Source organism: Phacochoerus africanus, chromosome 5 (assembly GCF_016906955.1).
Source record: "Phacochoerus africanus isolate WHEZ1 chromosome 5, ROS_Pafr_v1, whole genome shotgun sequence".
In the NCBI taxonomy this organism is placed as follows: domain Eukaryota; kingdom Metazoa; phylum Chordata; class Mammalia; order Artiodactyla; family Suidae; genus Phacochoerus; species Phacochoerus africanus.
The window spans coordinates 121,990,528-122,015,126 of NC_062548.1; the positions used below are offsets into that span (position 1 = coordinate 121,990,528).

Here is a 24,599-nt window from a genome sequence, read left to right on the forward strand (position 1 = left end):
TTAGTACAATGTTTACCTTCTAATTAGGCTTACATTGCACCTAGCATCTGGCTTTTCACAAATGATCTCTCCCCTGCTTAATTGCTCTATTTTACTAATGGTTACTCTCTAGCTAGTATTTTATTACACCTAGTGTTAATTTTTTTTTTAATTGGAATACCTCCTAATAAGCCCTCCCTGTTAGCAATCTTCATTCCAGAGAGAAAGTCAAGGAATGATAACCACTAAGACAACCAGAAACCATCACCAGACCATCTGACATCAATCTTGATAACTCTGAAATGATCGATGGAAGAAGAGTATAGACACCTTAATCAATAACCCTGTCTTTCAAGCTAAAGCTACAGGACCCCTTGCTACCCCCTCTCAAGGCAGGACGCAGTTTTGAGACATTAGCCTGCTGTGTCTTCCTTTGCCTAGCAGAGCAGTAAAGCTGCTCTTTCTCTTCCTCAAAACTGTCTCCAAGACGTAACTGGCGCCAGTATACAGAGGCGGCATTTTTGGCTACAAAAGGAGTAAGGAAAGTTGGAACATAAACCAAGGATGACTGAAACAAGAAGCAGATTAAATCCTAAAGAAGAGTAAGAGGAATTTCCAGCACATCTATAGCTTCCCAGCGGTCTCCCTAGATCTGGGCCAACACCGCCCAAACCACCGTTAAGAATATTCCAAACCCCGCCACACAGCGTGTCCTAACTGCGCCGGTTCTCCAGAGCTGGGCGCCGGCGCGGCTCTGTGACGTCAGGTGGAGGCGGGGCTTCAGGTCTGGGGACGCCTAACCGAGAAGTTGGCGGTAGTGCGACTGCCTTCCCGGCAGACAGGTGAGTAATGCTTTCCACCTTTAGGTGATTTTGTAAGAGCAAGGACAGGCTAAGCAGGCACGCGGGAGCTGCAGCCCTTCCACCCTATGGCTCCTCCCTATGGCTCCGTGCGGAGCCTGTGCGCCCTTGCAGAGTCAGCTGGCCCCCGGGGCATGAGTAACAGTGCTGGGGTCGCTCGGGGTGGTTTGGGGCCACTTTGGCCGGTGGCTCAGCTAACTGCAGCCCGCCTGTGGGGAATTTTTTGGCAGCCTCTCTGGGGTGTCGGGGCCAGGACCCTGGGCGACTGGCCGGGAAGAAGTGACTGGAAGTGACCAAAGTTTGGGCTTGGGATTCCAGAGGTCTTGTACTCCTGGGCAGGTCTCTCTCTTCCCTCCTTGGGTCTCAGTTTCCTACCTTGTCCATTACAGGCTCTTTTGGTTTGGAAACAAATTTCTCAGCAGGATCAGCTTCCCCCACCCCCACCCCCAAAACGCCTCTCTCAAATTTGTTATACCAGGTACCCTTGAGAACTGACACTTGCACTGATCTTTGATCTTGACACTCCCCTCACCCCTTGTTTGAGCTGAGGTTCTCTGTACTTGCTCTAATTTTCCCCGTGACGCCAAGGTCAAAATGGACCTTGCTCCCCTGAATTTAGATAAAGAAACACTTGCGGCTTTCTGTTGCCCCTATGGTGTACAGTGCATCATGCAGTTTTTCAGAAAAAAATCTGTGCCTCATTTTTTCTCATCTATAAATTGGGGCACATTAGTAGCCACTTGATAAGTTGTCTTATTAACTGAGGAAATTTAATAGCACTTGGAACAGTGCTTTACACACAATAAGCACTAAGTAAACACTAACTTTTTTTTTTTTTCTTTTTAGGGCCTCACCCGCGGCATATGGAGGTTCCCAGGCTAGGGGTCTAATCAGAGCTGTTGCCACCGCCTGTGCCAGAGCCACAGCAACGCGGGATCCGAGCAGGGTCTGTGACCTACACCACCGCTCACCGCAACACCGGATCCTTAACCCACTGAGCAAGGCCAGATGTTGAACCTGCGACCTCATGGTTCCTAGTTGGATTCGTTTCCTCTGTGCCACAATGGGAACTACAACACTAACTCTTAAAAGTATGACCCGCCCACACCCATACACTGACTTCACAGCTCTCTGGAAGTTCTTTTGCAGCAGGCAGCCAGGACTAACACTGCTTTTCATCCAACCATAAGGCCTTACTGTAAACTCTCATCCTTGGGTTTTTTTCTTTTTCCACACGAAAGAATGCCTAATTCCTTTGAGATCCATCCAAGAAATTGATAATATCTATAGTTTGTTTCTTTTTATTGCAGAGTCATATTCTGTGGTATGGCTGTACCATAGTTGGTTCTATCACTCACTTGTTGAAGGACATTTGCATAGTGTCCAGTTATGGGCTATTATAGAACTTCTGCAAACCCTTTTGTGAGTTTTTGTGTGACTGTGTTTTTATTTCTCTAGGACAAATGCCTAAGTGTACAATTATTGGGTCATTGGGTGCATTTAGTTAATTCATGTGATCATATATTTTTCTTTAGCACCTTGATATGGTGCACATTGATTGATTTTTCAGATGTTGAATATACCTGGAATAGATACCACTTGACTGTGGTATGCAATTCTTCTTATACATTGCTAGAATCTATTTGTTAATATTTTGTTAGAGCATAGACTTGAGAGGTATTACCATGTTTTTTTTACATGTACTGTCTTTGTCTTGTTTTGGTATCAGGGCATTAGTATTCTGTAGAGTCTTTAGTGATAACCCCTGTGTCATTGATGATATTAGTAATATGTGTCTTCTTTCTATCTTTTTCAGTGGTGGTTTATTGATTTTTATTGATCTTTTTCAAAGAATTAGCTCTTTATTTAATTTTTCTCTGTTTTCAGTTTTATTAATTTTTGCGCTATCGTTTCTTCCCCCTGCTTTTGGTTTATTTTGCTCTCCTTTTTTTAGTTTCTTGATTATTAATTTGAGACTTTCTCTAATGTTTCTAATGTTAGCATATAGTGCTATAAATTTCTCTTTCAGCATTGCTTTTGTTGCATCTCACAAATTTTGACATATTGTCTTCATCTTCATGGAGTTTTGTGTATTCTTAAAATTTCTTTTGCGACTTCCTATTTAACCTATGAATTATTTAGAAGTGTGCTCTTTGGTTTTTAAGTATTTGGAGATTTACCTTTTGTCTTTCTGTCATTGATTTCTAGTTTTATTCCATGATGGTCAGAAAACATAAACTATATTTTATTTTATTTTATTTTAGTCTTTTTGCCATTTCTTGGGCCAATCCCGTGGCATATGGAGATTCCCAGGCTAGGGGTCGAATCGGAGCTGTAGCCGCCGGCCTGTGCCAGAGCCACAGCAACATGGGATCTGAGCTGCTTCTGCAACCTGCACTACAGCTCAGAGCAATGCCAGAGCCTTAACCCACTGAGCAAGGCCAGGGATCAAACCCACAACCTAATGGTTCCTAGTTGGATTCATTAACCACTGAGCCACGACAGGAACTCCCTAAACTGTATGATTTTAATTCTTTAAAATTTTAAACAAAGTTGGATCCTTATGTAGATCGATTAAAGTTAAAATAGAAGCTAGAATAATAAAAATTAAACATCTAGGAAGATATATGTTAAATATAGGCGCCCAGAAAAGGGTTAATAGCTGTATACAAAGTTCTCTGACAAACTAATAAGAAAAAGATAGGTAACCCTCTTGGAAGCTAGACAAAGGATGTAGATAAGCAATTCACAGGGGAAAAAAAAAGTCCAGAAGGCCAGCAAACATGAAAAGATGTTCAAATATACTACTAATCAGAGAAATACAAGTTAAAGAATGAGATATTTTATACCCAAAGACTACAGGAATTAAAAGTAATGATACCACTAATTGATGATGGGATTGTGGGGAGATACACTCTTAGATTGCCAGAAGAAATGTGATTCTTACACTATTATTGGAAAGTAATCTGCCAATACCTATTAAACTTCAACCCAGCAATTCCACATTTGGGAATCTGGCCATTAGAGGAGATCTGGTGCATTCAGGGTGGTATGGCAGTAGATGGGACCTGGCCATTAGAAACAAAAGAACTGATATGTGTGGATACATGCCAGAACTTGGGGATTTACCAGTGCTTATTGCAACACTGTCCCCAAACACTAGGTACTAGGTGAATGCCTGTCAGCAGGGAGATGACCACGTGAATTATAGTGTATCCATGTTATAGAACCATTAAAAATAAAGAATTAGAGTTATACTATTTGACCTGCAGGATCTTAATGCGTTATGAAACACGAAAGGAAAGTGCATAAACGTATACATAATATGCTATTTATCCAACACTGGCAAGTCATATTTATTAGAATATATATAAATGCCTATGTGCATTTGTGTGGTTATAAAAAATTACAGAAGATTATGCTGAGTTAATAACATGAATTTAGGAGTGATATGCATGGAGGTGAGATGGAGAGATAGAGATGTGGCATGCAAAAGATTAAAAAATGATTGACCATTAAAAAAAACCCAACATATATCTCATTTTCCACTTAAATGAAATTATACTCATATATCTTTAAGTTTAAAACTTGAAACAAAGAACGTGAGCTCTCAAATCACTCAGACATCTGGGTTCGAATTCTGGCTCTACCACATTCCACCTTATTAGTTGGGTAACCTTAGGGAAATTCCTTAATTTCTTTCAGTCATTTTTCTCCTCACATGTTTTTTTTGGAAATAATAGTACCCATCTCATAGGATTGTTGTAAAACAGTAAATGAAGAGTTCCCATTGTGACTCAGTGACATGAGGATGCAAGTTGGATTCCTGGCCTTGCTCAATGGGTTGAGGATCCAACGTTGCCACAAGCTGTGGCATAGGTCGCAGATGGGCGTTGCTGCGGCTGTGGAGTAGGCCAGAGGCTACCGCTCTGATTCGACTGCTAGCCTGGGAAATTCCATATGCCGTAGGTGTGTCCCTAAAAAGACCAAAAAAACAAAAAAAATTAAATGTTTTAATATTTATAAAGTACTTAACACAGTGCTTGACTCATAGAAATTACATTAAAATATAAGTTCCTACTATTGACTCCGTTCTCTTGCTCTTTAACATTTATGTATTTTTAAAAATTCATTACCACCCCCTAACTTTTTTGAAACATTCCCCTCTAGCTAATATAACTTTACATACCTTAGTTCATGCCCGTTCCTAATTTTTCTTTTTCACTCTTTTTCTGGCTTCTTTTTTTTTTCTTGCCTATAGATATTTCCCCCAGAGTACAACAGGGGCTGTTAAGGAAGCCTTTGAGTTAGGTAACTAGGAAAATAATATTACTTTGTATGGAAACAGAAGTCAGGATGTAGGGTTGGTAGGGTTAGTTTTTGAAACAAAATTTTGGTTTTTACACAAAAGATTTAGTACATCAGTGAGGCACTCAGATGAAAATATTCAGTAGTTGGAAAAGTGGGATAGGAACTTGAAGAGTAGGTTGGGGAATGGAGAAATAGATATTACCTAAGGATTCTTCTGGGTGGCTAATTCTCAAGGTGGATGTAAGCTCAAAAGGAGGGCACATAGAGAAGAGGACCCAGGGCAGAACCCTTGTAGTACAGGAATCAGGGAGGGAAAGGTTCTTAATAAACATGGGGAGATAGCACAGAAGCCAAGATAAGGGAGCTCTTTAAGAAGGGTCAGGACAAACCGTGTCTCTAGACTTTTTGGAGCTTTAGGTCTTGACTCCCATTGTCCTCTGGCCTTGTCACTTATTTTCTTGAAACTTGCTATGTTTGTAACAGAATCCAAATTTGTTTCCTCTAACTTCTCTCTTCAGTGTTCCCCCTTTATGTGAGTAGTGTTTCTGTTCCCCTCATCTTTAGCATCAGAATCCAAGTCATCTTTGTCACTTTCCCTTCCCGGGCTTCCCATACAGAATGATTGATTACCAAGACTTTAGCCTCTCATTTACTTCTTTCCCACTCTTGCCCTCATTTCCGGCTTAGGTTATTTTGATAGCGTCCAAACTCTAGTGTAGTTGTGTGTTTTTTTTAGTCTTTCACAATTTTTTTTTTTTTGTCTTTTTAGGGCCGCACCTGCAGCACATGGAAGTTCCCAGCCTAGGAATCTAATCAGAGCTGTACCCAGCCTATGCCACAGCCATAGCAATGCAGGATCCGAGCCGCATTTGCAACCTACACCACAGCTCACAGCAACGCCGGATCCTCAACCCACTGAGCGAGGCCAGGGGTTGAACCCGAAACCTCATGGTTTCTAGTCGGATTCTTTTCTCCGCTGCGCCACAACGGGAACTCCCCCACAATCTTCTTAAAAACACTTCTTTAATCAAACCCGTCCCCCTTTTAAAACTATCAGATTCCTTATGCCTACAATATTTTCCCAAACTGTTGTGAGAAAAAAGAGGAGATATTAGTGGGAGAGGTTAATAGGATTACTATTGACAAGATTGGTCAAATCAGTGGGGTTTTTTTGGTTTTTTTTTTTTGTCTTTTTGCCATTTCTTGGGCCGCTCCCACGGCATATGGAGGTTCCCAGGCTAGGGGTCGAATCGGAGCTGTAGCTGCCAGCCTATGCCAGAGACACAGCAATGCAGGATCCGAGCCGCGTCTGCGACCTACACCACAGCTCATAGCAACGCTGGATCGTTAACCCACTGAGCAAGGGCAGGGATCGAACCCGCAACCTCATGGTTCCTAGTCAATTCGTTAACCACTGCGCCATGACGGGAACTCCCAAATCAGTTTTTTAAAGGTTGTATATACACTTTGTCTTTCCCTTAAATGTTCAAGGATTCTTATCAGTGTAATTTGAAAGCTTCTGCAGAACTAAAATTTATGTATCTTTGTTTAACTTATTTTGACAGATTGTATTTTCCAAAGTTCGTTGGCCACAATAGTAACTCTCCTACCACATCCTTTTTTATAATATGCTTTTGACACTCCCGCTATTTAGAGAGATCTAATTTTGCTTCCTTTGAAAATGAATGAGATTGTGGCTAACATGGAAATAGTGTTATGTAACTTATGAGGCTAGGTCTTAAAAGGTGATAGTTTCAGTCTGATCCTTCTGAGACAGTTGTTCTTGGGACCCAGCCCTCATGCTCTGAACCAGCCCAAAATAGTCCATGTGGCGAGACCATATGGAATGAACATATGTGTAGATAGTCATGGCCAACAGACTATCCAAAAGCAGCGTCAGTCATCAGACATGAGAATAAAGATACTGAGAAAGGATTCTCACTTCTAGAGGACTTTTGCCTACGGTAAACATGTCATACTCACCAGTGATCACAGCAAAAGCAAATGATAATAATTTAATAATAATAAAGAGAAATAAAAGAAATAATAAAATTAAAAACCTATAGCACAGCCCTTGTTGAGGCCAGCAGAAGAAAGGCTGCACCAAGTTGGGTCCTTCCCTGGATTTTGACACAGTAGCTTCTTGTAGTGGGCACTTTTTATAAATTGTGGACTTCTTCTCAAGGGGCAGGTATTTATTTTGTAATCTTTCTAGAGCACACACTGAAATCCAGCTTCTAATGAACATAGAGGCACAGGCCCCTTCCCCCCAAAAAAGGTCCTCTCAGCTAAGGCCCCAGAAATTACAGATTGCAAATAGGCTCTTCTTGCTGTGTTGTTTTTCAATTCTTAACCCACAGAATCCATAAGTGTGATAAAATGATTGTTGTGGAGTTCCCGTCGTGGCACAGTGGTTAACGAATCCGACTAGGAACCATGAGGTTGCGGGTTCGGTCCCTGCCCTTGCTCAGTGGGTTAAGGATCCGGCGTTGCCGTGAGCTGTGGTGTAGGTTGCAGACGTGGCTCGGATCCCAAGTTGCTGTGGCTCTGGCGTAGGCCGGTGGCTACGGCTCCGATTCAACCCCTAGCCTGGGAACCTCCATATGCCGTGGGAGCGGCCCAAAAAATAGCAAAAAGACAAAAAAAAAATGATTGTTGTAAGCCACCAAGTTTTGGGATAGTATGTTATGCAACAAGAGTTACTGGAACACCCAGTTATATATATAATTATATATATATATATAATAATGTATATATATAATCTTGGTGTTTGTGAATAATTTCTTTCTTCCTATCCACTCTGCATATATTTACTTCTTTTCTGTGTCTTATTGCATTGGCTAGGACCTCAAGTACACTGTAGAATAGAAATGTTGATAGCAGACTTCCTTGTCTTGATGTAGAACTCAGAGGGGCTTTCAGTATTATACACTTAGTAAAATATTTGCCTAGGGTTTTTTTATTACTCAGTGAATTTTATTACATTTATAGTTGTGTAGGTCTTTTTTTAAATAAATACTTATATTCTATACAAGACTGTCCCTTTATTTCTTCTTTTAAGAGTTTTTTAATGACTCTATTGGATTTTATCAAATGTATTTTCTGTATTGGTTGAGATGATTATATAATCTTTCTTCTTTATTCTGTTAATGTAGCACATTGGTTCAATTTAGGTTGTTTAAACAACCTTGTGTTTCTGATTTATACACAATTTGGTTGTCATGTGTAACCCTTTTATATATCACTAGATTTGGTCTACTAATATTTGGAATAGAGTTTTTGGCCCTATGTTTATGAGAAGTTGTCCCATAATTTTCCTTTCTTATAATGTCCTTGTCAGGTGTTGATATCAAGGTTGGCTATCCTCAAAAATGGGCTGATAAGTGATCCTTTTTATTTTGTTCTCTGGACTACTCTGTTTGGTGTAGGTTGCAGACGCGGCTCGGATCCCGCGTTGCTGTGGCTCTGGCGTAGGCCGGTGGCTACAGCTCCGATTCAACCCCTAGCCTGGGAACCTCCATATGCCGTGGGAGCGGCCCAAAGAAATAGCAAAAAGACAAAACAAAAACAAAAACAAACTGAAATCATTAAAGTTTACTTGTCAATAGTGGCTGAAGGTGGAGCCATCAGCCTTTAATAATATGTGTTAGAACGCATTGTCCCAATTTGCCAGTTGTTTGCAGCATTGAATTACCTTGGATTCTTAGGTAAGGAAGAATTTGAATTCTCAAACTTTAATTTTTTCTTTACTTTTTTTATTTCGTTGTGTGAGATACAGAAACATAAGAGTGAAGTAAAATAAAAAGATGCTTTATAAATAACCCATTAATTCCATTTCTCCGTTGTATTTTACTTTATAGTGTTTTAGAGTTATTGTTAATTTTATGTTTGTTTTCCAGTTTTTATAGACTGAGCTTCATATATTCTTGAATTCTCATTAACTTTATGGCTAGTCAAATGCCTAAGATGTCATTTACTTTGAAGTTAATAATTTGTGAGTTGAATATAGTTAATAACTTTAGATCCTCTTCTGGTGTAAATCTTGAATTTAGCCAGGGTCCTTTCTGTTAGTGCTCTAATTTAATACTGTGTATAACAGTTAAATCTAATATTGTTTCTAACACTTTATAAATGTCATAAGACGTTTATATATATGCAGTGTTTTGCCGTAGTTTTAGAGATTGGGCTGCAATGACATTTACTAACGAACTAAAAATCAACCCACGAGAAAAGGTGAGGTGATCTCTGTGCTTATCTAGTCAACCAACATATTTTAAATATTATTTTGAAAGGAGTCCCACTTTTTTCTTTTTTTTTTTTTGTCTTTTGTTGTTGTCGTTGCTATTTCTTGGGCTGCTTCCGCGGCATATGGAGGTTCCCAGGCTAGGGGTTGAATCGGAGCCGTAGCCACCGGCCTACGCCAGAGCCACAGCAACTGGGGATCCGAGCCACGTCTGCAACCTACACCACAGCTCACGGCAACGCCGGATCATTAACCCACTGAGCAAGGGCAGGGACGGAACCCGCAACCTCATGGTTCCTAGTCAGATTCGTTAACCACTACGCCACGACGGGAACTCTCACTTTTTATGTGAGAATTTTGCATTCCAGGTATTTTCCAACCTTGGCACTACTGACATTTTGGGATAGTAGTTCTTTGTTGTAGGGGGCTGTCCTGTGCTGTGCAGGATGTTTAGCAGCATTCCTGGCCTCTACACTGGTACTGACATCTCCTCCAACACCAAGTTGTGACAATGAAAACCATATCCAGATATTTGTTGTCATAGGTCTTCTGGGAGCAGCAGCATCTCCGTTTGGAAATCACTGCTCTAGAGAGACCTCACAGCCTAAGCACAGAGGTGGAGGCACCAAAAACTCCAAAAATCTGCTGAGAAAGTACATTGAAACCAGGGGGAAAAACCCTCCTCCTGCGGTATCTCTTTTCCAGCACACTCTTACACTCTTGTTTTTGGGGTTTTTTTGTTTTGTTTTGTTTTGTTTTGTTTTTTGTCTTTTTTGCCATTTCTAGGGCCACTCCTGCGGTACCTGGAGGTTCCCAGGCTAGGAGTCTAATTGGAGCTGTAGCCACTGGCCTACGCCAAAGCCACAGCAACTGGGGATCCGAGCCACGTCTGCAACCTACACCACAGCTCACGGCAACGCCAGATCCTTAACCCACTGCGCAAGGCCAGGGATTGAACCCGCAACCTCGAGGTTCCTAGTCAGATTCGTTAACCACTGAGCCATGACCGGAACTCCTTCCAGCACACTCGTCAAGGTTAAAGTCGTATCAGCTGGCAAAGGAAAAATGTTTCAAAGGCCCAGATCTGTTTTTCCAGAGAAAGTGATGAAGGATGAGTTTAGAGACAATAAACTGATGAGCTGGCACAAGGAGGGAAAGCATTCCCGAAGGGATGGGAAAGTAAAATATTAGCAAAGATATAGGAGCAGAAAAGCATAAAGACACTGAGGAAATGCAGGGACAAGACAGACCAGAGTGCAGGGTCAGAGTAAAGTGGTAAGAGGAGAAAAAGCTTTAAGGGTACTTAGAATCTGGAGTCTGGAGGGTTCTGAATGATAGGAGGCTAGAAAGACCAATGAAAGTTTGAGACATGGGCCTGTTGATAGACACGCAGAAGGCAGAGGCAGAGATAGAGGAGAGATATAAATGGGGACTGCTGTTTGCACATATTTTGGAAATTGTTCATGATGTTATCATTCTGCTTTATTCCACCTATCCATTTCATAATTTAATGATGTAATGCTGTTATAATGCATAAAACATATTTACAGGATTTGGGATGAGGAGATTAATAGAAGAAAAATGTCAGAACTCATCAAGCAGTTCGCTGTCCCTCTTTACAGTTCTAAGAGAGTACAAGAGCAGTCTTCCCCAGGTGAAGGTAGGGACGTGTCTCAGTGGTAGAAAAGGTAGCTGTAAGGAAACTCCAGCAGAAGCGAAGTTAGCCGTGGCTGTGGTCAATTTAGACTGGAGAGGAGAGTTTTGGAATTTTTGTTTTGATTCACACTCATCTTTAGTCTTTAATTTCACCAAAGACATGCCCCTGTTTCTCCCTACTCTTGTGGTTTAAATTTTTTTTCTTTTTTGCTTTTTAGGGCCACATTCACGGCATATGGAATTTCCCAGGCTAGGGGTTGAATCAGACCTGCAGCCGCCGGCCTATGCCAGAGCTACAGCAACGCCAGATCCAAGCCACATCTGCAACCTACACCACAGCTCATGGCAATGCCGGATCCTTAACCCACTGAGGAAGGCTAGGGATCAAACCGGCATCCTCACAGATACCGGTCAGATTCATTTCCGCTGAGCCATGACAGGAACTCCAATTTTTTTTTCTTTCTTTCTTTCTTTCTTTCTTTTTTTTTTTTAACAATTCTATAATCTAGAATAGCTGAATAGTCATAGGTCTCTCATATCTCTCTGTGGCATTTCCTTCTAGGTATAGTGAATTTTGTCTTTTTTTTCAAGGTTTTACATTTCAGTAGCTCTTCATATTGTTTTTCTCCCCTTATTTAGAAATGGACTCAGATATCAAGGAAGAAATTCCTGTGCATGAGGAATTCATTTTATGTTGTGGAGTTGAAACCCAGGTTCTAAAATGTGGTCCCTGGACTGACCTCATTAATGATCAAAGTGCCAACAGACCTAAGCTGCTTATTTTTATTATTACTGGTAAGTTAAAAAATCTGAATAAGGAGACATTATACAGACACTTATAACTGTTTCTGATTTTAAAGAGAATTTGATAAGTATAAAAAACCTTATGTAAGGGAATAAAATCACTCAAACCACTGATAACAACCACTTTTAATACTTTGGTGCCTGAGCTTTTTGTTTATGTTCTGTGTATTAACATCTATATTATATATGCTACATATATATAAAATCACAATGTGTACTATACATATAGTTTTGGAATCTGCTTTGAAAATTTCTTAACGATTTTAGAATAATTAGAACTTTATCATTAAATATCATTAAATAATCTTTCCTGTCTCATTTCAAGATGATGAGTTTATGGTAGAACATTTATTTATTGTGGGATTTGTCACCTGGGTCATTTGTGACTTTTGCTGGATCAGTGTCAGTAGAATGTTAGGGGTAGATACTTGATTGTAGGTATTTGAAGCACTCTTAAAAATAAGGAGTTTGACATCATCCTTAAAGATTAAACATAAAACTATAAATATGTAGCATAACATATCATATCCTATACACAGCTAAGCTAAGGGTATTATGATTATATTTGTTTTCTTGTACATTTTTGTTTGTTTCCCCTGGATTAGTGCTTGTTTCTCTTATTTACTTAATGTTCCCTTTGTTTAATTTCTTTGTTTTATTTGGTTAGTTTCTATGTTTCTAATTTATCTTAAAACTATTTGCTAGAAGTGAAAAAAAAAATCCTCTTATCTTTAGAGTAATCAGTTTTTTGTGTTTCTGTTTGGTTTTGGCATTATCCCACCCAGAACTCTCTGTTCTTTGGCCTCAAAGACTGCTTGCTCTTTCAACCTGCTGCACAGCCCAGCCTAGGGACTCCTTTCACTTTCCTGAGTTGGATTCCTTGTTTCCTGGGTCCCTTGTTTTTGGTGGAGCACATCTTCTAGGAACTTCCTGAGACGAGTGCATGGGAAGTAACCTTTTAAAGGTCTAGCAGGTCAGAAAATGTCTTAGGCTTCTAGATTGGAGATCATTGTGTCCATAGAATTTAAAGGGCATTTTCATTGTTTTCCAGGGTTCATGGTTTTTTTTTTTGGAAGGCTTGGTATTATTCTGAGTTTTGCTCTTTTGTGAGTAAAGCCCCCCCCCCCCCCCCGCCCCAAATATTTTAGATCTTTTCTTTGTTCAAAAATTCTGAAATTTGGAGTTTTCATTGTGGCTCAGTGGGTTATGAACCCATCATAGTGTCTGTAAACATGCGGGTTCTACCCCTAGCCTTGCTCAGTAGGTTAAGCATCTGACGTTGCCCCAAGCTGTGACATAGGTTGCAGATGGGGCTCAGATCCCGCGTTGCTATGGCTGTGGCATAGGCAGGTCTCATTCAACCCCTAGCCAGGGAACTTCCATATGCTGCGGGTATGGCCGTAAAAAGAAAAAAAAAATTCTGAAATTTTATAGTCAGGCACTGGATGGATGTTTTTCATGTGCTGTATTTAGATTTTAGTATGGATGTTTTTCATACGTTGTATTTATATTTTGATGGACCTTTTTAAACTAAAAACTTCAATTCTAAGAACTCTGTTTTCTCTTTTTTTATAGGCTCCTATTTTTCTTTTTTTTTTTGGCTTCTTATTAGAGTTTTTACTGTGTTCCCTTTTTGTGTTACTTTTGCATTAGTGTTTGTTTTTCCTCAAATGTTTGTTAATCCTTGACTACCCTTTCATTTTTAAGAGGAAGACACACAAAAAAATTAATTGGAAGCTTGTATTCAGGGGTGGGTCTCGTCCACAGGTAGGTCTAGGGTGACCAGCCATCTTCGTCTGAGGGGTTTTTCCAGGACACATGACTTTTGGTACTAAAATCTTGACAACAGGATGGGAAAAACAGGATGCTTGGTTACTCTAGGTAATCTTCACCTTAGGGTGATCAGGTAAAGACCCAGCATTTCATTGGAGGATTTCCAGCCGGCGATATCTATAGTTATTTTTTGGATCTTTCAGTTTTCCCAGGAAGGAGCCTTCCAAGTATCCTGTTTGAGGAATGGAAGCCTATCTGCTAATGTTCAGGGCTGAACAAGAGAAAGGAGGTTGTTGTTTCAGTATTTCTTCTCAGCCTCGTGCTTCTGTTCTCAACTGGGCTAAGATTTCTAATCTACAATCTCTCTTTGGTTTAACCTCTTCTGAAAATAAACTTCCAGTGTTCTGCCACGATGTAACAGTCCTTTTGGAAAGCCGTCTGTCAACATCTATTAAAATTAGAAATACATATGCTCTGCAGTAGTGAGGGGGAGTTTGAAATTATAGGCATGACAACTGCTATTTGATGAAGCAGAGATTTGGAGGCCGTGGTCGAGTGTAGGATTGAGAAAATAATTAGAAACATTGTCTTGGACTGGAGAAGGGATATCCTTCTGAAGCCAGGATGAAGAAGGTGAAGCTGGTTACTGAAACGGAGAAGCGTGAAGGCAGGTCAGAGGCAGTAAAGTCGTTCCTGCCTCCTAACCTCTGCGTTCTCTTTTAATTAAGAGTAAGTAAGAATGGCAGAGAGTGAATAGGGGCCTTGAGGAAATGTGTCAGCATTGAAAATAGCAGATATGCAGGGTGAAAGGAATTAGTGACCAAAAACAAGTAGATAGATGTTTGAGCAAAGCTGTGATCACACATTAGGTATATTGGGAGTGAAGTCTAAATGGGCAGAAGATTGAGCTGGAGAAGGTCTGTCAGAGTTAGGATCTTTTTCTTTTTCTTTTTTCTTTTCTCTCTTTTGTCTTTTCAAGGCCGCACGCATGGCATATGGAAGTTCCTAGGCTAGGGGTCTAAGGGGAGCTACAGCTGCCGCCCTATGCCGCAGCCACAGCCACGCCAGATCCGAGTTGCGTCTGCCACCTACACCACAGCTCACGGAAATGCCAGATCCTCAACCCACTGAGTGAGGCCAGGGATCAAACCCTCAACCTCATGTTTCCTAGTCAGATTCGTTTCCACTGCGCCACAACAGGAACTCTCTAGGATCTTTGACTGTAAACCACTTCTGAGTAATGAAAAGAGGTAGGCCCCTGATTCTTAATGTTGTTGTCAGGACGAGTAGTATCATCTAAGAACTTGTTACAAATGCAGGTTTTGGGGTCCCATCCCAGACCTTCTGAACCAGAAACTCTGCGGGTGGGGCATTCTGTGTATTAAGAAACCCTCTAGGGGATTTTGATATGCACAGCACTGGTCAGGAGTGTGGCTGTTGAAATTAGTGGCTTAGAGTGAATGTAGGTGAAGTTCTTTGGATTTGATCAAGATAATGAATTATGGGACACAGGTATTGGCTTAGCCAATCCACCCAGACCTTGAAATCACCTAAGTTATGGAATAGCAAGTGAAACTGACACTTAAGTGTCAAGGTTTTCAGGGCAAGTGTGAGAGTGACTAAAAACTGATAGATGGAAGTAGATGGCTTCAGTCTTAGAGGAGAGTTTGTTATAGGACGAACCAGTAAGTGGAGCCAACAGTCCTCTCTGCTTCCCCACTAGGTGTTCATTCACTCACTCATTTGCATTAGGTGCTAGGGATAGTGTGTTAAAAAAGCCTTTGCTCTCATTGAGGTATATGAGCTGTTAGAGAAAAGTGGGGTCTCTGTTGCACGGCCTTGAAAGGAAGAGAGTCCATCATAGGGAGAGGCAGATATGGTGACGAGATAGAGAATTCATGAAGACACTGTGGAGAAAGGGAAGCTTAAAACACATGGCGTTTTGGTTTTTTTTTTTTAATAGTCTCATTGTTTTATAGGGCTTTGACATTTTCAGATCATTTCATTTCCTGGTGATCTTTTGTGTTTGACCTTCTATTCTCCTTCCTGCCTTTGGACCTTTTCCTTGGAGTTTGTGCAAGCTGTAGGCTGGTGCTTCTCTTTAGTTTGTGAAATTCATAATTGTGTTTTATTTGGGGGCCTAGTCTATTTATACTGTGGGGAATATTAGGATGACTGCATCCTAATATGCAGGATGGCTAAGCCACTGTAGACCTAATGTTTAGTCCATCTCTGATAGACTGACATATCATTTCATTTTATTTATTTGTTTGTTTTTGTCTTTTTGCCTTTTCTAGGGCCACTCCCTCAGCATATGGAGGTTCCCAGGTTAGGGGTCTAATCGGAGCTGTAGCCACTGGCCTACACCAAAGCCACAGCAACTCGGAATCCAAGCCGCATCTGTGACCTACACCACAGCTCACGGCAACGCCAGATCCTTCACTGAGCAAGGCCAGGGATCAGACCGGCAACCTCATGGTTCCTAGTCAGATTCATTAACCACTGAGCCGCGATGGGAACTCCAACATTTCATTTTAAATCACTTTGCTTACACAGCTAGCAAAATTAGTTCATCACTTTTAAGTTAGTGATGATAAGGAGGAATTATTTATTGGAATCCACAGAATGAAGAACTTTTCAGTTTCTTCTTTTCCATTGAATTTTCATTGTTGAATTCTCTTTATAGCTTCCTTGGACTTTCTTTAAGTAGTGAAATAAGCAAAGGGAGGCAATATGAGAACTCACTATAGAACATATTGAGTCATTATAATATTCAAGTGGTCATATAGGGATAATGGAATCATGTGATATGTCTTGTGCTGTGAGTACAGTGATTGGGAGTGAAACAGACAAGGCTTCATCGACAAGCCCAAAGTTCTGTCCACAGGACAGCCTTCTCTACATGCTATGTCATACTGACTTGATATATGGAAGTTTCTGTCCCCTATAAGATAAACTAAAAGGTATAAGTCTACTTGCAATGTTAAGTAATTAAGAGCTGATTGGCAGTCGGGGTCTAGAGATGGTCACCACAGCCTCTGTTAGATGTTAGACATTGCTCAGGCATTTGACTATGTGTATGTTCTAGCATGTGTTTATAACACACTTTGATATCCTTTAAAAAAATGTTTGACCTGCATTTCTGTATTGGAATGTTTTCAAACATCCTTACACCTGGAGGTAGATACACACACACACACACACACACACACACACACACATCTGATTTTAGTTGTATAAGCAAGACCCTTTTAATTTTCTCTGTGATTTCCTAACCAGGAAGTTTAGTTCATGGTTCATGAAGTGTAACATAAGCCATAACGTTTAAGTGGCAAAGTATGCAAGGACATCAAAACATTTTGTATTATATTTTCCACCCCTGTCTCTTAAGTTAGACCTTCATGTTCCTGGCCATTGTGGACTCTCCTGTTTCTTAAGGAGCCAAACTTTTTATTGCCCAAGCGCTTTTGCACCTGTTTTCTTCTGTCCTAGTATTCTTTTCCTTCAAATCTTTACGTAGTGGATTTCTTCTCATCTTTTGGGTTTTAGCTAAATGCCACCCACACATTTTTCTCAGGCCATCCTAATCTCATTCCTTCTCTGTCACATGATCGTATTTATTTCCTTCATAGAAGTTGTTACACTCTTGATTTTACCTATTTAGTTATGTGAATATATTCTCCTACTAGAATATAAATTACAAAAAGGATAACTAAAAGAATAGACAAAAGAAGCTATAGCACTGAATAGAATGAAGGGACATGGAGTAGTTGGCATTATCATCTACTTAATGGTGATAAAATAGTAAATCAGAAAGCTTAAGATCTCAGGGAAAGTCATTAAGGGAAAGAACTCAGTCTTAAACCCAGAGGTAAGGAGAAAAATTTGTTTTCTAGCTATGTATCTGCCTTGTCCTTGCAACTACTGCATCTGAATCATGCAGTTGTTATCTTTGGATTCTCCTTAAAGCTAAACCAGTTTAATACTCTACATCCAAAGTTATAGAATGCTGTATGTTAAATTTATTCAATTAAAAAATTGAAAGTGTAATAACAATTGTAATAGCTACTTGGCACCTATTATGTGCCAAGTACTGTGTGCAAGTGGCTGTCCATTCATTATCCTTGGTGATAATGTCAGCAACTTTACAGCGCTGATGTCAGATGAAGTAAAATGAGGCATGCAGAAAACCCTAGACGAGGTAACTTTAAAATTCAGTATTATTATTTTCTTTTGTATGTTCTTTCAGTCTGTAGATATTTATTGAGCACTTATCATCTGTGTGATAACACCATTAACACCTTGGGCAAGTCATTTAACCTCTACCTCAGTTTTCTCACTCAATAAATGGAAATAATAATAGTGCTACCTCGTGTGAGGACTAAATGAGCCAACATATGTAGAACAGTTAAATACTGCCTGGCATGTAATAAGTTATAGCACTTAAAAATGTTGATTATTATTATTTTCTAGCCATACCAAGAAACTATAAAACTTTGCTGAGAGGTATAAAACATTTGAACATGAGACATGACATACTCCTAGAAGGTGAAACTCAGTAGTGTAAAAAACTGAAATATTTCTAAATTAATGTATAAATGAGATAAAATTTCAATCAGAATTCCAAAGAAATTTTTTTAACTGAAACTAGAAAAATAATTCTAAAGTTTGTAAAATCAGCCTAAGAAATTTAGAGGGTATAAAATGAAGAGAAGGTGAGTCCCCACTGTGGTGCAGTAAATTAAGGATCTGGCATTGTCTCTAAAGTGGTGCAGGTTCAATCCTAGGGCCAGTGCAGTGGGTTAAGGATCTGGCATTGACACAGCTGTAGTGTGGGTCACAAGGATTTGACCCAGGAGCTTTCATATGCTGCAGGTGTGGCTGGAAAAAAAAAAAAAAGAAAGAAAAAAAAAAAGAAGGAAGTCTTTAAAACAAAACCAGTGTGGTAATCAAGACAGTATGGTGCTGGCAGAGAAGAAAGAAAAAAATAAGTGGAATTATTTGGAATCAAAATTAGCAAACGAATATGAGAATTCAGTATTGGATCAGAAGACATTTCAAATCCATGCAGAAAGAATGGGTTCTGTAATAAACGGTCTTAGGACACTTAGTTATTCACTTGAAAAGAAGTTGGATTGCTACTTTGTTTTTTATGCTCAAAAATATGCCAACCTTATTAAAGATTTAAATATGAAACATGAAACAGTATTATCATATCCACCAAAGATGTTACAGCAACCCTGTGCTGATACACCCCCTCCTCTCTTCTTTCTCCTCTGGCTGCATGCAGATGATTCATCAGTAATGTGTTATTGTAGCCAAAGAACACAATACTTGATTTGAGGAAGCTTTCATCTATTTAGCAAAGATGACACTAACACCATCACAAAAAAGAACTTGCAACATGGGTGACCATGTCAGAATGCAACAGAAGCCAAATAATAATGATGATAAGGCCATTATATATTCCCATCATGGCTAGTCACTGAAGACAAGTTTGAATAGGTAATATTTATACAGCTCCTCTGTATCGAGCAGTGTTTAACTATTTTACATGTATTAATTCACTTATTTCCCATGTGAGGTAGTATGATTATTATCCTCATTTTATGGATGAGGAAACCAAGACCCAGAGAGATGAAATAACTTGCCAAAAGGTCACACAGTTGATAAATGGCAAGGCCAGGATACCATCCCAGGTAGTCTGGCTCTACTCTGTGCCCTTAACCACCTTACTACATTGCTTATTTAGGAAACCAGAAGATATAAAGTAAAGAAGAAATCAGTAAAATTTGACAAGGATGACAAAGTTTACATCGATGCAGCACAACCCTGCCATTAATTGCAGAGAGGGGAAAACCTAATACCTTGAAGAAATAGATAAGTTGATTGGAGAAATAGATTCTGATGGAAATGGATTTGTATTTATGAAGGCGTTATACAGATGATGATTGCAAGGTGAAAACCTTGTTTTTTCTTTTCTCCAAAAAATGTTTCAGATTGACTTAAAAAAATCATTTATTCATTCTGTTTCTTTCAACCCATGTCAAAAATACCTTTTGTTCATACATAAGAAAAGTCTGCATGTATTAATTGGTGGTCTTTTCTCCAAAAGATCAAACTATATGTCTCTTTACAATATAAGTACTTGTGATAAATGACCAGAAAATCGTTAGTAGATTCCTTAAATTTCTTTTTGTGAGTGGACAATAATTGGTTTTTATGCAGCTTGGTAACTACACCTAGTCAAATCTCAAAGGCCTTGCAAGCAGTATTAATGATTTTAGACAATAGGAAGCCACCGAAGGGTGTTTAAGGAGGCTATGACTTGGTTTGAGGTTTGAAGATATCTTCCTGGATACCCTGAAGAATGGATTCCTAGGGGACAAGAATGGCTAGAAGACCCATTAGGAGGCTGTTGTGGGAAACCCAGTGGGAAGTGAAGATACTAAAGAATGGGACCAAGTTGAGACATATTTTGGAAGCAAAGTTGGCAGGACTTAATGATGAATTGGGTGTGAAAAACAGGGAGAAATCAAGAATGACTCCTGGTGTTAGGATTTGAGTATTTGGTTTATGATTGGTGGTTCCATTTATTAAGTTGAGGGACACAAAGGAATTTCTTTGCAGCAATTGAAGAACAAAGCAGGAGCAAAAGTTTTCTAAGTGATAGTTCCCAGGCTTAAGGTATTAAGGATATTAAAATTGACTTGTATGTGTAAGTGTTACTGCATTTGTACAAAGAAGTGTTAGAGCTTTCTTTTTCAGTCTACACATTGTCTTTGTGAATTTTATTGCTTTTATTAATCTAAAAGTTTGTGTTTCTTTTCTTAGGTAACCCAGGTTTTTCTGCCTTTTATGTACCATTTGCAAAGGCTTTGTATTCTTCAACAAAAGGACAGTTTCCAGTTTGGGTTATCAGCCATGCTGGGCATGCCATGGCCCCCGAAGGCAAGAAGATTCTTACAACCTCGGATGGTATGTCTTTGATAAAATCTGTTTTCCTTTACATTGAGTGGATGTTCATATTTCTAGAAAGCCTGCTAAGGTTAAGAGTTACACCAATAGAGGAGTTCCCATCGTGGCTCAGTGGTTAATGAATCTGACTAGGAACCATGAGGTTGTGGGTTCGACCCCTGGCCTTGCTCAGTGGGTTAGGGATCCAGCGTTGCCTTGAGCTGTGGTGTAGGTCGCAGACGCAGCTCGGATCCCGCATTGCTGTGACTGTGGCGTAGGCCGGCAGCTACGGCTCCGATTAGACCTCTAGCCTGGGAACCTCCATATGCCATGGGTGCAGCCCTAGAAAAGACAAAAAGACAAAAAAAAAAGAGTTATACCAATAGAGAGTTCCTGGGGTGGTGCAACAGGATTGGCAGCATCTCTGGAGTGCAGGGATGCTGGTTGCATCCTCGGCCCAGCACAGTGGGTTAAGGATCTGGTGTTGCCATAGCTGCAGTGTAGGTTGCCACTGCAGCTTGGATCTGATCCCTGGCCCGGGAATTCCATGTGCTGCAGGGCAGCCAAAAAAGAAAAAAAGAAGTTATACCAGTGGAAACCTCTGCTTGTGGCATGGGGCCCATGATACTACATTTTATTAATTTTAGGATTTGGGGCATCGTTTTAATTCTTCTGCAGATAAGTTTCATTTAAAATTTGGGCTAATAAAAGAATTTGTGTAGGACTTGTCTTCTCTATTTACCAAATGTAATCAACTATATATTTATCAGTCATATACTTTAGTTCCAGGGTTATACTAGGAGGAATGGTCAAGAATTATAAGACATGGTCCTTACTCTAAGGAAGCTCTCATTCTCATATTTAGAGAGTGATTAGGTGATAAACTCTGGCCTGCTGATCACGTGGATCTTTAGGAATAAACAGCGGGGAGTATGGATTTGAGAAGACTTTGAGGAGTAAATGGGTTTTAACAGTTGAGTAGAATTTGGATTCGAGGGGTGGAGGTAGCAGCAGATATAAAAGCAGAAGGATTAGCATAGCAGGGAGAGATTCAGAAGGTGTTCAGTGCTAGGCAGGGTCAGACTGAAAGACGTTGAAAGCTGGGAGAGAGCCAGGATGCATGTGGTAGATTGCTGGAGGCCTTTAAATGGAGGAAGTACTATCATAGAGGTGTAAATTACTTGCTTTTAATTCATAAGTATTCTAGCATGTTTACTCTTTAAAAAAAAAGAGAGGAAAAAAGAAAACATAACTTTCTCTGTGGGCATTCTCTTCAAGGACCCTTTGTCCTAAGGGTGCTGCTTAGTTGATCTGAGATGGGAAAGAGGTGGCTATGGCTTCATGGCCTAGTTTGCTCTTGGCTCTGTTATGCCTTTTCTGTGATATGAGCATCTTCTTGTATTTATTGAGCATCTAATGATAGGGGAAACATCATCATGTGTGGATAGGGAGGGAGCAAGGGGTAGCTGATATGGGAACTCTGTGGACTCATCTGTCCAAATTTTTTGCAACTATAAAATCATTCTAAAAAACAAAATCTGTTAATAAAAAAAACCCTGGGGATTTAATATTTATTTTATTCTTTTTATCATTGTGTTAGTTCAAACTCCCATAACAAAAACCATAGACTCTGTACCTTTAATAGCAGGAATTTATTTTCTCACAATCTGGAGGTATAAGTCCAAGATTAGAGTTTCAGCATAATTGAGTTCTGATGAGAACACTCGAACACTCTTTGCTGCCTTCTCTGTGTCTTCACATGATGGGGGTGGGGGGGCAGGCAGGAGGGAGAGTAAGCAGGTAAGAGAGCAAGCCAGCAAGCTCTCTGTTATCTCTCATAAGGGCACTGATACCTTTACTAGGGCCCCACCCTCATGACCTCCTCTAACCCTAACTACATCCCAAAGTCCCCATCTCCACATACCATCACATTTTGAACAGGGGTTGGTTAGGGCTTCAACATAAGAATTTTAGGGTATGCAAACATTCAGTCCGTAACAAGCACGAATGGAAATGTTAGGTATTGACATCTTAAATCTGATCATAAGTATAGGTCAACCTATACATATGATACTATACCTGAGCAATAGTAGAACTTACAAATTATCACTTAAAACATTTCTACTAAATATTTGCTCAAGTTTTAGTAGCTGTCCTTTGGACCATCTTCAGAAGTGTTACCTTACAGTTTTTAGAAGCAGGCCCTTTGAATCCTTGATCCTATTGAGTAGCAAAAGGAAATTTCTAAGTGGAAGTTCTTTCCACATTCATGAACTGTCTGCAGACATGCTAAATTGTAATAATTTTTTTTATTTGAAGAAGTGGATGACAATTAAGAGGTGTTTCGTGTTTTTATTCATGTCCTATTTTTGGCCGTTAACTGATCCATATGGTCAAGATACAAGGTGATATTGCAGAATTTAAGAAACAAAATCACCCTCATGCATACAGAGTAGATATTCTTTGGGAGTCACTATGGGATTTGATTCTTTTTTCTTTTCCCTCCTGAAGCCATAGCTCAAGTATCCATGTGTCATCTCACTGTGAACATCACAACTCCCTGGCTCTGGACCTCTCCTCTTAATTCTCACATATTGTAGTATTAGATAAGCCTCCTGAAATTTTAGTGCTGGTTCCGGCATCCTGTGTTAATTTCAAATGGACTTAAACATCGGACGCCAACTCTTGAGAATGAAATTTAAGTTTTCTTTTTTCCTAATTCCATTTACTCAATTTAATCGGTAGCACTAAGGGAAAATACCTCTTAAAACAAATCTGTTGCACTTACGTTGTTGATTGTTAGGTTATCTCATCACCCAGACTTCCTGTGTCTGTCTCTTTAAAGCATCAAATGTAAGATTACTCTTGTCTTGGCAAATCTGCTCCTCTTTGCTAGAATAATTTCCACTCACAGTGAGCAGGCCCTTGATAAGCAAGATCCTCGAGATTTTGTTTCAACACTTCAGTCACTCAGATTTCTTTTGCTACCACTTTCACCTACTTTATCTTTCTTATTTCCCTAATTACCTTCTATTTAAAATTATAGATCTACAGATTCAGTGCAATCCCTATATAAATTCCTACAAAAATTCCAATTGCATTTTTTCACAGAAATAGAAAAAAATCCCTAGATTTGTGTGGAGATATCAAAAAGTCAAAATAATCTTGAGAAAGAAGAACAAAGGCAAAGTTATCACACTTTGTTTTCAAGCTATATTACAAAGCTGGTAATCAAAACAGGATGGTACTGGCATAAAAACAGACCAGGGGACCAGAATGGAGAGTCCAGAAATAAACCCACAGATATAGGATCAACTAATCTTTGACAAGGGTGCCAAGACGACACAATGGGGGAAGGATAGTATCTTCAATAAATGGTATTGGGAAGACTGGATATCCACATGCAAAAGAATGAAATTGAACCCTTGTCTTACACTATACACAAAAATTAACTCAAGATGGATTAAATACTTAAATTTAAGACCTGAAACCATTAAACTCCTAGAAGAAAACAAAGGGGGGAAACTCCTTGATGTTGGTCTTGGTGATGATTTTGGATGTGACATCAAAGGCACAAGTAACAAAGGCAAAAACAAGCATTTGGGACAGCCTCAAACTAAAGAGCTTCTGTAAAACAAACAAACAAACAAAAGGGAGTCCCCGTTGTGGCTCAGCAGAAACAACCCCACTAGTATCTACGAGGATGCGGGTTCGATCCTGGCCCCACTCAGTGGGTTAAGGATCTGGCATTGCCACGAGCTGTGGTGTAGGTTGCAGACACAATTGCTGTGGCTGTGGTATAGGCTGGCAGTTGCAGCTCCTATTCAACCCTTATCCTGGGATCTTCCATATGCCACAGGGGAAGTCCTAAAAAGCAAAAAATAAAAAATAAAAATAAAAGCTTCTGTACAGCAGAGGAAACAATCACAAAATGAAAAGACAGCCTACAAAATGGGAAACAGTATTTGCAAATCATATGTCTCATAAGGAGGTGATTTATAGAAAAATATATAAGG

The 24,599-nt window shown here is 39.7% G+C and overlaps 1 protein-coding gene across 5 annotated transcripts in view; it reads left to right on the top strand.

Moving 5' to 3' along the window:
• Window positions 1–756: 756 nt before the first annotated feature.
• The window catches only part of LDAH (lipid droplet associated hydrolase), a 109,536-nt gene continuing 85,693 nt past the window's right edge, over window positions 757–24,599 (top strand). For 4 of the 5 annotated variants that reach the window (XM_047782561.1, XM_047782564.1, XM_047782563.1 and 1 more), the window contains exons 1-3: window positions 757–821; window positions 11,689–11,844; window positions 20,461–20,604. In XM_047782561.1, coding sequence (XP_047638517.1) covers window positions 11,691–11,844; window positions 20,461–20,604 — 298 coding nt within the window. In that variant the 5' untranslated portion in view covers window positions 757–821; window positions 11,689–11,690. The remainder of the gene's footprint in view (window positions 822–11,688; window positions 11,845–20,460; window positions 20,605–24,599) is intronic. The other variant, XM_047782565.1, reaches the window with a different exon arrangement.